The sequence below is a fragment of the Neolamprologus multifasciatus genome, chromosome 4, assembly GCF_963576455.1.
Source record: "Neolamprologus multifasciatus chromosome 4, fNeoMul1.2, whole genome shotgun sequence".
Lineage (NCBI taxonomy): Eukaryota > Metazoa > Chordata > Actinopteri > Cichliformes > Cichlidae > Neolamprologus > Neolamprologus multifasciatus.
The window spans coordinates 14,181,704-14,197,170 of record NC_140442.1 but is presented as its reverse complement, the minus strand read 5'-3'; the positions used below and the strand labels follow the sequence as shown (position 1 = coordinate 14,197,170).

Genomic DNA, 15,467 nt, shown 5'->3' with positions numbered 1-15,467 from the left:
GCCAAAAATTTAATATTGTGTAACCACCTGACTTTCTGCCATCCTTTTAGCCAAATAAAGACATAAATAAACACTAGTAAGGGAAAACTATTGTTTAAATCTGTACTTGAGATCTTTATTGAAACATTTGCAACTTCAAGGAAGCATTTACACGAGTAACAAATCTTTTTGACTCCACATTGATGTCCGTGTTTATATGAAAATACTAAACGTTTTAAATTAAAAAACACATTTTATATTCATATATCCTTTATATAATCCCTGACACTTGCAAAGAGAAATACACTTACTTGGCCACAGCAGTGAAAGCCAGCTCTACATTGAGGCCTGACCTGGCGCTGGTCTCCATGAAGGGAACTCCGAATTCCTGCAGAGCCAAAGCAGTGAATCTTAATGCAAAGTGCTTTTTTTGTGCTCTCTGTGATGTTTGTACTAAAACTTAGAAAAATCCCCAATGTTCCTACCTCAAAAAATAATATTTTCTTTCTTAATTTTTTAAGAAGCAGCTTTGAGCAGAGGAGCTCAAGACACTGGAGAAAGATGTTTACAGTCATAATAAACTGCAAACCTGTCCATTAATCTGTTTGCCATTTATGGCAAACATTCAGCCATGTGCTGCATTGAAACATTGCTAAGGTCTGAACTTCCTAAATTTTGATTTGTCTTCCACTGTTCCACCATATCCCAAAGGTGCTCTATTGGATTGAGATCTGGTGACGTTTGAAGCCATTTGAACACAGTGAACTCATTGTCATGTTCCAAAAACCAGTCTGAGCCATCAGAAGATGGGCAGGATATGGTTAGCAATAACACGCAGGTAGGTTGTGCTGTTTAAAAAAAAAAAAGAAGAAGCTTGATTTGATTAAAAACAGGTGGCATGGTGGTTAGGACCATTGCCTCACAGCAAAAAGGTCCTGAGTTCAGGCCAGGGTGGAGTTTGCATGGGTTCTCCCTGGGTACTCTGGCTTCCTCCCACAGTCCAACGACATGCAGTTAGAGGGGTTAGGTTAATTGGAAGCACTAAATTAGATGTGAGTGTGATTGGTTGTCTCTGTCTATGTGTTAGCCCTGTGACAGACTGGCGACCTGTCCAGGGTGTACCCTGCCTCTGGCCCTAAGACAGCTGGGATAGGCTCCAGTGCCCCCACCGACCCTGAAAAGGATAAGCGGAAGCAAATGGATGGATGAATTAAAAATGTGCTGAAATATATCCCGTGGACCATTACTACACCAACAGACGCCTGAATGGTTATAGAAGGTAGGAGCCATTTTGTTTTTACCAAATGAATGTTGCAGTCGAAATCAAGACTCAAACCAGGAAATATTTTTCCAATCTTCTGCTGTCCAATTTTGGTCAGCCTGTAAAATTTGTAGCCTCAGTTTCCCATTCCCATCTACTTCAAATTTCACAATGCCGTCCACTCAGAGATTCTGTTCCGCATACCTTGGTTTTAACAAGTGTTTTTTTTCCAGTTACTGTTGCCCTCCTAAGATAACGCTCACTGGATAGTTTCTCTTTTTCACACCTTTCTCTGTAAACTCTAGAGAGAGCTGTGTGGTAAAATTCCAGTAGATCAGCAGTTTCTGAAAACACACTAACAACCATGCCTCAAAGTTACCTTCCTTTACCGGTCTGATGCTCGGTTTGAACTTTGTCTTGACAATGTCTACATGCCTGAATGTACTGAGTCGCATTAGATATTTGTGTTAATAAGAAACCTCATGAAATGGTCTATAAGTGTATGTATAAAAAGTTAACACAGCAGGATTAAGCTTGAAAGAACAAATTGTGACTGGTGGATAAAAACTGTATAAAAATGTAGTGCCCAGCAGCTTCACACTTGTTCACTTGTAGATAATCCAGCTCGGTGCTGTCTTCATGCTTTCCCTCTGCAGGCAAATTTGTATCAGCAAACAGAGATGATAACTGATGTGTCTTTTTCCTTCCAGGCTGAGTCCCGAGTCACTTATTGGCACTTTATTGCTGCCATTTCTAAAAAGAATTGCTTGGCAGTTTACCTTTTTTTTCAGTGCACTTGGTTTTGAGGCACTGCAAGGATTTGCAGTCACACTGAAGAAAGAGCTATAAAACTGGGGATGACTGACAGTCGATACATGTTATGCAGAAGCTCATAAAACACGATGAGCCATAAGACACAATTCTACAGAGTAAATACTGACTATCACATTTTTATTATCTATGGGGGAGAAAACACATCCGAGTCTTATCTTCCGTTTTCTAACAGCAGAAGGAAATCTCAGATAAAGAGCAGGAGTGAGAATGCAAACGGATCTCCAGCCATATAAATCCCTTTGGAAAAGCACATATACAGAAAAATTAATGTCTTCACTGTTTAGAAAAAGATTGGGGCAAAACTTCTGCTTATATTGTGTGGACCTTCAGACTCTGACACAGCTAAACAAATCCCCATGCATCTTAGTTCTTTACCTTAGCAAGTCTCTCACCATCTTCTCTCTTCACCACCCTGTCATGAGTGGCATCAGCCTGATGAGACAGGAAAAACAAGGTCACATTCCAGCATCAAGCAACCATCAGCATCGACGCCAAATATGCTTTCACCAATTGCAGGCTTTTTGCCATATATAAGCCCCGTTCTGATCCGATGGCAGCTAAGGAGTCTCGGGATGCTATTAAAAGGCTGTTATGGCGTGTTAGGTGACTGAAAGTAGACAGAGCTCTGAGCCAGAGACATCTGTTCTCTGCTTAGAGAGAATGACAGTTCCAGAAAATGTGTTTCGCTAATATTTGCAAATTTGATTGACAGTTATTAGATGTGTGCGCACACAGAATGACTCAGGACTCCTTGGCAGAAGAGATGTTGTATTTCAACTGGACCCTCATGGCTAAATAAAGGATACATAAAAAAACAGGTTTTTAAGCAAATGTCACCAATAATCAACTGACTGAGCTTCAAACAGCTTTGGCAAGTAGTTGTGCTCAAGCACAGACATCAGTTGATGCTAAGCATGCGTCTGTTGGAGCAGCAAATTATTACTGATACTTAGAAATACAACGATAATTATTTTTTCTTAATTTTCTTAGATGCAACATTAGAGAACTTTTTTTGTGTGTGTTTTGGTATTTGTCACTATTAACAAATCCCATGAAAGACAAAATCCAGTTCAAAAATTAAGTGTGCATTATTTTGTCCCTCACTTCCAAGCCCTATTAAAGGCTATAAATCCATTGTCAGGTGCTAACTTGATAGTGGAAGAATTTACATTAGGTGCCACAGTAATGGGTATGTATAAAAATGATGGGACTTCTGTGAGTGTCAGATTGAGTACATTTAAGCACAAATCAGGTCAGATTATTGCCCAAAGCTGTCCTTTCAAACATGTAACACATGTATTTAAAGTATTTCCACATGCCAACTCACTGTGTATCCAAAGGGCAATTATCTGTGCCACTATTGTATCCCTGTCAGATGGGTTTTGCACATGTGAGCTGGCATCTCACTCAGGTAATCTCTAGAAAAGTTTGGGATTGCAATGCATGTGTAAAAAACCTGTTACCGCTATGAAAGAATTTCAGTGCCTTGCCTTGTTTCCAAGCAGCATGAGCACTACATCTTGTTGGGCGTATTCGTGGATCTCAGTCAGCCATGCCTGATAAACACAAGAAAAGAAGAGACAAGGATAAATGTGTGGTATGCATATGGAAGGACTCAGAAAAAGCAAACCCTGTCTGGGACTTTGCAAGGACAAGCTTAAACATTAAATCTAATCACAAAGAGTGACAAAAATAAAGGGTAAAGAAAGAGGACAGAGGATCTGGGGAATCGCAATATTTTAAGATTTTAACAAACTGTATAGTAAGACTGCAAAAAATATCACCATCAGTTAAAATCAGCTGCATCGTGGTTTAACTGTAATATGTGCCGTGGGGAGAGATAGAGTCATCCAGGGGAACAAACAGCCCTTCTTACTGTGTGAGCTTCGACAGCTGCTGAACCGTCCATTCACTGTTAATGAGCAATTAGTTAGCTCAAACAAACAGCTGCTGAAATATTACCCGCCGTCTCAGCACAATGCCTAATTGTACCCACAGCGTGTTATTCTGCATAAGTTCCTGCAGGTGATCAATCCTTTTTTTTCTTTAGTGGACCCATTCAGACAACTACAGTTAAGTCTGCTGATGACACTGCATTTGTAAAGGAATTTCTCAGCGTCTCTGTGTGCCAGCATATGGCCAAGGGAAACTATAAGCAGGTTTAATGTAAATCCACTATAAACAGTATGTGTCGCCTTGATGTGACTTCTTGGTATGCAACAGTTTTGTTTATTCAAAAATCTGGAACCTAAACGATAAACTTTGTCTCCCCAATTTTGGATTCAGCTTTTTTGACGTCTTTTAAAAGGAAAAACACTAAAACAAAAATTCAGGTTTTTGGAGAAAAGCAGAGTTTGTTGCAATGCAGTTTATTGAGCTTCTCCTGATAAAAGCAGAGTCACCTAAGAAAAGAAGCAGAAGGAACAGTAAAGCGACAACAAAGTGATCCTGGGACGTCAAACCTTAAGCAAGCAAAGTGAGTGAGAGACAGACGAAGGACAAGCAAAAGGCAGAGGGAGACAGGAGACACTGGCTCTGATTTCTTTGTTACAAAGAAAAAAAAACAACACAACAAATATATTGTACACAAGCACAGACGATATGTGAATCCTAATCAGTCACAATATGCAGGGACAGCTGACTAATCAGGACAGTCGGGCTGATTCCTGATGGGCTGGTTTATGTTCACCTCTCTTTTGAGACGGATGAGTGGGAAAAATACTTGTGACAACTACTTTATTTTTTCCACTATCTCCATTCATCTAACAGCATCATAGTAAATCAGATGAATTCTATCATCTGAGGAATTTCTCATAGGGATGTTGGAGATAGATGCTGTCAAATATGCTATGTGAACCGACCTGTTTACCAGAAGACAGATCCCAGTTGCAGCTGGGAACGAGGAAATGTGGATGAAATCTTGTGTTATCAGCTTAGGCTACAAGGCTAGTACAACGTTTGATATAATACCAATACATATAACTGAGGTTATTAGCCTAGTTTATTTTGCGCAGCCCAGTAGGTACAAGATGAATCACAGATGGCCTACCATTTTAAGTTAAAAAAAAAACCTTAATTTAAAGGTTCCAGTAGGATCTATGTGATATTGAATAACTCCCTTATAATAGAATTTTGTGGTAGCTTTGGAGCAGCAGATAAACCCATCTGACACTGCTGATAATGATAAGCATGAAGAGGCCATGACTGAGGGGACAGGTAGCGACTAGTCTATTAAATAATTTGAATTAAGTTATTTATGTCTCGCAAAGATATATATCACACAGAGAGTATATGTGTTTTAAATTGTATCAAGACATTCAGAATACATCTGGGTAGCCTTCTGCAAACACGAATTGTAGACTATTATGATATGAATTGTTAGAAAAATCAAAAATGATTGAAAAATTCCTCCACCATGGAATAAGAAGACTGGTCTTCTCACAATATTTGAGTACTAATCAGGCATAACTCGGCCTTACCATTGCATTCAGCATGGCAACTACACAACAGCTCCCATGAGGGTTGGGAACTCCCAATATGTTCAGCATGCTTCCCAGTGTGTTCTGCCCACTGACTGTATGACAGCCTTCCTCCGAGGCCTGTCTACTGTGCTGGGGCCAACAAATAAGGCTTGCAATTCTTAAGGCACAGGGTTAAACAGAGTTCACTCACTAAGGCACACAATAAAGGCAGCTACAGTAGTTTTCCCACAGAGGATACATGTAGCATATTAAGTGAACTTCAAATCATATTTAATGAGATTACATCCAGTATATTAAATGAACTTCAAATTATATAAGGTGAGATTATCATATTGAATGAGGCCAACTAAGAATTGGTCCCTCTAGTGTATACCTCATAATTATTCCCATCAGTTTAAGCTACAGTAGTGAAACAGACAGTGGTGAAAATTCACAGGGGAGCCTTCCAACTAGAGCTCATTATAAATAACATGACAGCACCGCCACCAAAAGTCCTACAAAATGACAGGTAAGACTGGAAGAATGGAAGAAACCATGTTTACTTCAGCAACAATGCTCAAGACTAAGTATACTGGTTAAAAAAGTGTTAATACTGTAACCATCACCCTCTATTATATTTCAGCCTGTTAGATATGCTAATAAACCAGTTACTCATCTCTGACTCCCAGCAATGCCCACATTAGATTCAGTCGCATCATGGCCAGCAGAGCTAAACACACTTGCTTGCTCTGTTAGCTCAATTAACGAATATTAAAAGTCAAAGTAAACTAAGGGCCCCCTAAGGGAGGTCAGGTCTCTCCTCTCATTGGATACAGCAGTTGCCTGCCTCACCTTGTGACCAACGTGCTTCTGGAAATAGAACATGACCAGGCTCACATGTGCAGCTGCATTCAAAAAGATGTGGATTTCACTCTACTGCCATCCCACCATACTGTCCACTTTTTAATGAGTCAATGATAAATGGACTTATTCTTATATAGAGCTTTTCTACTCTACTGGAGCACTTGTGCTTTATACAGCTTGCCACATTCACACAAGCCACTGCCTAAGAGCTTTCTAACTAACATTCACACCCCACTGAACGGATCAGAGAGCAACTCGAGGTTCAGTATCTTGTCCAAGAAAGCTTTGGCAAGTGGAGCAGCCAGAAGTTGAACAACCAACCTTTCACAATTAGTAGATGACCAGCTTTATTCTCCTGAGCTATAGGCACCTCAAAAGGGGGAGGAGAACATCTATTGTTGTATTTTTCTAAATCGACTGTCTATACTCAATATTTTTCTGGAATATCCTGACATTGAGTCAAAAGCCAAAAATATCTTAGCTATAATAAACGAACCAAATTTCTTAATCTTTGAATTCAGATGTTGACTTGTTGTTTCTGGAATTTCTTCCCTTCCTTCTCTGATCCCAGATGATCAGCTGTAAGTGGTATTATTGCAAAGTAGAAACGTTTAGGAAACACAGCAACACAGCCACAAAGTGGAAGACCATGTAAGATTACAAGTACTGAGGCGTATACTATGTAAAAGTCCCCAATGCTCAGTTGACTCAATAACTGTACAGTTCCAAAACTCCACTTGCACTAAGATCAGCACAAAAAAGAAAGAAAGAAAAAAAAAATAGAAGATGGGAGCCAGGAGCTTCATGGTACGGCTCTTCATGGCCAAGCAGCTCCTTTTGGGACATACATAAAAAGATTTAGTCTTACATTTCAAATAGTGTTTTGTGGGAACTGGTAAACTGAGTGAAAGCTATTTAAGCTACATCTGTACACAAGAGCCATTTTTAAAGAAACTACTGTGTAGACTCCCTTCATTCACCTGTACAGCCTTTGTCATCTCACCAGTACTCTACTTTAATGGGTTGTCTCAAAATCAATGCTGAATCTCATTTGTGTTTTGATGGGATTCAGAGTTAATGAGGTCAGCGAGGTCTGGTGATTTGAGCAACCTGATGGTGGCTCCAAGATTCTTTAATCAGAGCCCTGAGCCCTTTGCTATTTTAAGAAAGATAAAAAAGACTGGGTTGGATTTGAATTTGCATCACCAGTGATCTTCAGCATAGTGCTGAGGGGGAAAATGTTTCAGAGGAACACCTTCCATGTAGCTAATCACTTGCTTCATGTATAATTCAACTTTTTGTCAAGGTTTCACATATGGCTTAGCTAGGTCAGCTGCTACAACTGCTTGTCTCTGAAAATGATGCATCTTTGAATTCTGTGCATCCCTCGAAAGTCGCTTATGTTTGTATGATGTAACCTCTGTTCAATATTTATCAAAATATTGGATCATACATTTGGCCTTTGGTTATTGTTATCTACCTCCCAGCCATGCAAACTTTCATCCTCCCACAACTACAAGCAACCCTCTGCAGGATAAAATCTGACAGCCTGCCTCTGAGTGATTCTCTCCATATGCTGTGATTACTGGTGATGAACCATAGCTTGTAATTAGATCATTTGGCTGTTCATAGCACATCGCCTCATGGGTCATTTCACGGATGTAATCATTGATCATGATGCCACTTGTCACTTTCATCCTGGAGAACTGCAGTCTTCTTTTGTGTTTTCATTGCAGCAGAGGAAATATGCATGCAATGATGCAGCAGAAAACAAAATGAATCAATGTGGCAAATCAATAGATTCTAGGTGCATTTCTAGTCCCACTAACATAGCATTTAGTATTCCAGAAAATGTGATTTAGTATCCAGTATGTGAAATGCATTCCAAGAATACCAGAAAGTCCTACTGCATCTGGCTACAGGATACAGGCAAGTTGAGCTTTTCTGACCCACAAATCTCAGTGGAAGCTAAACATTACAACAAGAAGGTCAACGTTCAAGGCAAATAGTGTGTCCTAACTGTATGCAACAAGAGCTTTTAACTGTAACAACTGTAACAGCACATCACTCAATAAAAAAAAAACAGCTGGAAAAACTACAAAGGATTCCAGTTTATGATTGCCAAATCACTTTTAGTTAGCAGGAGTAGTCTGCTAATGCCTGGGGCTAAAGCTAATAATAAAATATTAAAACAGACTCAAAGGACAATAGCAGTTAATTTAACTGGGCATAAAACAAATTCTTGTGGCTATAGTGGCTTTACTTTCATTGTAGAGATTAAGGGAATTAGACATAGAACAACATAGAAAAGAAAGAAGACTAGCACAAGCTTTTTAGGTAGATACTCTGAAAGCAATTTTAGTGCAACTGAAAGTAAAAGAAAGTGAAAAAACAAAATGTTCTGTTGTTGCCTCGTATACTTTAATAAATCTATTTTTTTCCAGCAAACAAAGCACTCTAAGTGTGACTACACACATAATTTATACTATAATTAAGTCAATTTTTAAATCAATAAATACAAAATAATAACATTACATACATTAAGCACCTTTTATCATTAGTTCTTACCAGCATCAGGGCAGATGTGCAGGTAGTGCAACATTTTTTGAAAAGAATCCCTTTATTTATCTAATTAAATATTAAGCAGATAAATACCAGCTTCCAAATAATATTGTCAGCGGCTGCTGGGGAAGTCTCAGGGCTCACTTCATCTTTTATTCAAGACTAATACCAGGATCTCTGGCCAAACGCTCAGGGAACCAAATGTCAGTGAGAACGTGGCGTGGCGTGAGAGGAGGTAATACATTTTCTCTTTGTTTTTCTGACATTAAAAAGTCCATAAATTATGTGACAAATCAGATGGAACTGGATTCTTTTGTTTTTGGTGTGCTTTTCTGTTTGTTTGTAAGCAACCCAGTCAAAATGAGCAAGAAACATGATTCGTGTTTCATAAATAGCACCTCTGATTTTTGTTCACTTGAGCTCTAATGAATTAAAATGTCCACTGGTTTCTAAAACGCTCCAGGCAACAAATTATTACCTGCTATTTTCTATCAAATATTTCATACAGCTGCAATGCCAAATGTCAGGGTTAATCAAACAATTGAAGAGCCAGTAACGATGTTCTTAGAAAGATGGAGAAAAGGACAGTAAAAGACAAGTCGAAGACCAAAGGATCTATATCAAAGAGGAAGGAAAATATAAAGCCAGGCACACAGCTGCTGGCGGCTGCGTTGTGACATTGGCAAAGACAAGTTGTCACTGGCAGAGGTATGTGAGGGTACTTCTGATGTTGCATCTGTTTTTCTTTTGTTGTCAGAGGAGACAGCAGGGATGTGTACTACTCCAGGATACTGGACCAGCCTGGTCAGCTGTTCATTCTCTCTCTCTTCTTTAGAAAGACTGATTGGAAATTTGAATTCTTCTGTAGAAATAAAATCGCACATATGCTACTGCCGTATTAACATATTGTGGGATTAGCTGTGTGTCTTACAGCAAAAACAAACCAACCCATTAAAAACCACAACTGCAGTAGTGTGGGGTGGTGAGGTCATTTTTTATTCACAATATCAGCATTCATCACAAGATTCCTCAGCCTGCTCAAATTCAGAATATACAATCTATACATTTTACGGACCGCTTAAAGTTAGCATTCCTAAAATTTGGAGTTATTGATCTATTAGTCTACATAAAAAGTTGTCTTTGGACTGTGAAATGAAGATAAAGTACCTGGAGAGAACATGCATGTATTTTAGTTGAGGAGGTGTGATGTTATGATGCACTAAACACGGTCTACGGATACTGATGACAAAATTCTCATTTTAGATTGGTGACTTCTGACTCAATAAACAAAATAGTGACTGCTCTAATGCTAAAATGAGGCTCCAAAATGTGACTTCACAACCCAGTGGATGATATCACGGTGGCTATACCATCTTTAATTTACAGTCTATGATGAACAAATCATTTATAATTCCGTGCTTAAGTCAAATAAAAGATCAGCACAACAATACTCACGGTAAAGACATAGCGCGTTTCTATGCACACGTTTGGGCCAAGTCTTGTTTTGGAAGCTAATATCTGTCACTTGTGGAATGGAAAGAGAAACATATGGTGCAATAAAAAGGAATCAGGAGCAGTGGGAAACTTTTCACAATAAAGGACAATAAAAGCCCCAAAACCTGTGTAATAAATACCATACATTAACACCAATAACACATTAGTTACTCCCAATACAATATGCAGAATCTCTTTGCATATAATAATGAAGGTGACAATCCTCAAGGAGCCTCGAAGTTTGACCCAACTTTTCCTCTGCTGCACTTTTGTCTAAGCAGATTTGCTATGGGTGACAACGCTATTCTTGCCAAGCTTTGATCAGAGTGTAACACCAAGAGACAAGAGACAAGAGACAACAGGCAGAGTCAAAATGAACCAACCCACAGGAGCGCAAAGAGAAAATAGGGCTTCTCCCCTGAGAGGAGGTTTATGCAGCTGTGCTAAACAGTGACACTGTGTCACCGCCTGACACGCGGGGAGGACACACTGAAATCCTGTCACACTTGGGGCAATCCTATCACACGTGCACGCAGAAACAAATCTGCATGCACGTGCGATGCATAATAACAACAATAATAATACAAAAGTGGTTTTATTGTTGGCAACATTTATTGTTGGCTTTTATGAATAACTCATTGTATGTGTCATCTTCGGTAGCTTTAGACTGTAAGGGAATACACTCTTTAGATTAGTGAATAAAGCAAATTTAACAAGCAACTGGTGTGTTATAAAACTTGACAATTAAAAAGAAGAAAGAAAGAAAAAGACACTGACAACGACAGGCCTGTAAGTTGACGTCTGTTGCCTGACAGGGAAGAGAAAGGCTTTCATGTTTATAAAAGAGCAGCTGACGTGTACATCTGCCAGCAAACATGGGTGTGAGACATGTCGGGATGACTGATGTGCTTTGAAAAGCAGCAGTCGTAGTGAATATGAGCATGAGTAAGAGTGACGCTCTCCTCCAAGTTGTTTTTGCACTCGAGCCGATAAACACATTTGCTGACCTTAACTTTTGTCTCTTTCGTTTCCAAGTTTACACACACCGCACCAAACTGCAGCTGAAATCATGTACAGCAGTGTGCTGCTCTTTATGAATCCAGTTAAACAGCACCAAATGTCAACAAGCATCAACTATATAATCTCATTGAGAAGTCACATGACATTTTTTAGAGCAAAGTTAATAAAATTAAAAGCTTGTCGTAAAATATTGCTGTCACTGGAGGAAGTGTGGCTGATGAGTGCAAACACTCATTAGACTGCTCAAGTAACCAACAATATACTGTAGATGGAGATTACAGCAGAAACACTAACATAATGGTATTATGGCAGCCAAACACATGGTGTTATCCTTATTGAAAGTTATATTCTATATTGCATGGTGCTTTAATATTTTACAGTTATAAATAGGGGTTCAGAGATATACCAGATTACACTGTAATTTAACAGGGAAATGGGGCATCAAGTCTTGTATATGACATATGAGTGAAGTATATAACATTTTTACTTTATCTTGCTTTCCACTTTTTAAATCTCTTCTTTAAGAACATTTATGGGATTCAGCTTGTCCCTCTACGTAGAACAAAAAATCCTCTGAATTGCCTGAATTGTTCTATTGATCTAGAACAAAAAAAAAGAAAGAAAAGAAAATGCATATAGTAAAAGCTTCTTGCTCTTCTCAGCAAGATCTCAAAGTGTAAGCACAACAAGCATAAAAACACACACTCATCATTGGCCACCTTTTTAGGAACACCGTGCTAGCACTGGGTTGGACCCCCCTTTTGCATTTAAACTGCCTCAATGTGTTGCAGCTCAGATTCAGCAAGGTGCTGGAAATGTTCCTAAGAGATTTTGGCTCATATTCACACAGTCGCTGCAGATTTGTTGCAGCAACTATGTGATGCGAATCTTCCGTTTCAAGGTTTTTGGATAGAAGGGTATTTCGATTGACATCATGTGACTGTGGAGACCATCTGTGTAGAGAAGGTCTTTACCTTACAATATAAAGTACAATATAAAGTTGTCATTTGGCGCTTTAGAAAGAAAACTGAATTGAACTGAATTGAGTTACCGTTGCCTTCCTGTAAGCTCAAAGCAGCCTGGCCATTTTCCTCCGACCTCTAGCATCAACAAAGCACTTTTGACTAGAGAACTGTGGTTTGCTGGATATTTTCTCTTTTTCAGACTAGTCTATGTAAAGCCTAGAGATGCTTGTGTGGGTAAAATCACAGTAGATCAGTATCTGAAATACTCATAGCAGTCCATCTGGCAAAATCATCCATGCCATTCAAAGCCACTTAAGTCCTTTTAGCCCCATCTTGTTTTAAACTTAAGCAGGTCGTCTTTACCAGGTCTACGTGTTTATATGTACTCCCTTGCTTCTCTGTGATTGGCTGATTGGAAATTTGAATTAAGAAGCCGTTGAACAGGTTTACCTAATGAAGTGGCCAGTGAATGTATGCATTTATTTCTGTGTTATAACAGAAAGTGAAACCACCTACTGTAATGTAATAATTCACATTCCTATGTAAATGTAATATTAGGCGTCGGTGATTCAGCAGTATTTCCATTTTTAGTTCTTCGTCTTTGTGGATTGTGTAGTGTGATATTACGCACTACAGTTCACTGTCACAGTAAGAAAAGGTAAAGTCAAATAATGTTTTACTGCATTTGTTCACACAAATTCTCAAATCAAGGTGGTGCAGTAGTTAGCACTGTTGCCTGTGTCTCAGGTTTCCTCCCATGCTTGTTAGTTTAAGTGGTGATTCTGTATTGGCCGTAGGTGTGTATGTGAGTGTGGGTGGTTTTCTGTTTCTCTGTATGACAGCTGAGAAATGCTCTGGTCCCATCAGGACCCCGATTTGAACAATTGGTTATGAAAAAGAAGTTATTGGAGGAGTAATTTAAATCAGTTCTTAAACCCTGCCAGCGCACTCGATGGCACCAGTCTTGTAAATGGACCTGTGTTTCTTCAAATTATGCATGCATGACTAACGAAGAGAAAAATCAGTAATTTAAGGTTTCAGTATGTTCTGAAGAGAAAGAAATGGAGTGTTCAAAATGCCAAGTGGCAGTAAAATACTGACTCCCTGCAAAGGGGATTAAGGTTCCCAAAGCTGCAATAGAAAAAGAACAAAAGTCATTTATCTGCAAATGTGCCACTTTGCTAGATTTTCATCACAATGAATTAATATTACCTCATGACAGGAATTTGACTTGCGGTAATCCACCAGTTAAGTTCAATTCAATTTCTTTTGCTTATCCAATTCAATTCGAATACATTCAAATTTGTTGTTGTGAGTTGGTGCTGTATAAATAATCACTTTAAGGCACTTTATACTGTAAGGTAAAGACCCTACAGTATCAAATTAACCCCTATAAGTAAGACTCTGTGGAAGTGGGGAGAAAAAGTCTCTTTAAACAAGAAGAAACTGTGGGCAAAACCAGGGTTAGGGAGGGAGGAGGTGTCTGTGGAGGAGAAACAAATTTAATGGCATGCATGATGGTATATAAAAACTGAATGGGTGTCATATTATGAATTTTAAGGGCCTGTTCTGCTTGACTTTTACTTATTATTTATGGAGTTTGTTGTTCTAGTTGCTATTCCCTGTTGGTTTTGCCATCTTTTTATTCTAAGGTTTTGTTAGTTTTAGTTTTAATACCTTTTGCAGTCTAGTTTTTGTTTTTTAGTTATTATTGCTCATAGTTCAGAGCTTCAGGTTATCCTTTCTCCCTTGTTTAGCCTTCATCTCCATTTCCCTCTGTGTCTTCCATCAGGTTTATTTTTGTGCCCGTTTTCCTAGTTTAGTTATTGTCAACTTTAAAAATTGAACTTTTGGCCAAAATTTGTTTTCTTATTAGTCGAGAGGAAAAATAAAAAACAATCTAAGGAATATTTTATTTAAGTTGATCTGATAGGAAGTGATAAAACAAAGAGTTAAAAGTGTGGAAAAGCTCCACAAACACCTTAAGCCGCATATAAATTTAGCTGACTTTGAGACATTGATATGGGGTCAGCCTGTGTGGGAAGACTTTGGCCTATGCTGAGATACTTCTGTTTTAAAGACAGATCTTATATTCGGTACCACTGCCTTGACATGCTGCAGGCTAATTAACACATGAGACAATAAGAGAAATCTAATACAGCAAGCTGTGTTTTGGGTAAACACATATTGTAGGTGGTAGCAAACATGTATAGCACTGTAATTAAATGTTTAAACCTTCTGGTTCTTTTAAGCCTCTGAGAGGTATTCCTTTATACATCCTCTATTAATTTTTCAACTTTCAGGTCAACCAAGTTAGTGTGTAAATTTCAGCAATTTTGTTTTCATTTTCTAAGCGAGAAAAAATAGTGTCTCCATGTCTGGCTTATAGTATGAGGGTTGCTTTTCTTTGCACGAATATTAAGATGTTAGCTACTTAAACACCAGCTGTATTAAATGAATCCAGTGTTTACTTTCTGGTATCTTTAAAAAAAAAGTGCAAAAAAAAGAGATCTTTTTTTAAAAACAAGAGCCACAAGCTGTTCCAGAAACAATGGATAATCAGCCCGTGAAGTGCTAACAATTTTCTTTTGATTGCTGTTTGTTTTTGTGCTTCGACTGATTTAATAGTGTTGTTCTAAATTCACGTCCTCACAAATTCATGTATGTGTGCGAGTGTGGTTTTTTTTTTTTTTTTTTTTTTTTTTTAAAACGACAGCTCTCTTCTGCTTAAACAAATAATCGAAAAACAAACAGTGTGAGGTCCCTCTGTCTGGTTGATAAAAGGACATCACCAATGTGATAAAAAGCCAGAATAACCACAACAAACACAATGACACCTCTGCCTTTGTTCATGCAGGGTAGCGATACAACCCTCCAAAAAAGACAAAAGAGGCAGTGTGACAGAAAATGACATTATCTGAAGATAAAATGATACAGACACAGAGAAACAACATGTAAGGTAATTGCATGACTCACCTTGGGCAAACACATTTCACACAAAATATAATAAAAAAAAACAAAAACCTT

General features: G+C 38.5%; 1 protein-coding gene across 1 annotated transcript in view; it reads right to left on the bottom strand.

Moving 5' to 3' along the window:
- Window positions 1-15,467, bottom strand: part of LOC146520031 (ras-related protein Rab-26-like) — a 54,372-nt gene that overhangs the window by 1,376 nt on the left and 37,529 nt on the right. The window contains exons 6-8 of the mRNA XM_085155704.1: window positions 3,565-3,630; window positions 2,450-2,506; window positions 291-367 (exon numbers count right to left, since the gene is read on the bottom strand). Of these exons, the coding sequence (XP_085011830.1) occupies window positions 291-367; window positions 2,450-2,506; window positions 3,565-3,630 (200 nt within the window). The remainder of the gene's footprint in view (window positions 1-290; window positions 368-2,449; window positions 2,507-3,564; window positions 3,631-15,467) is intronic.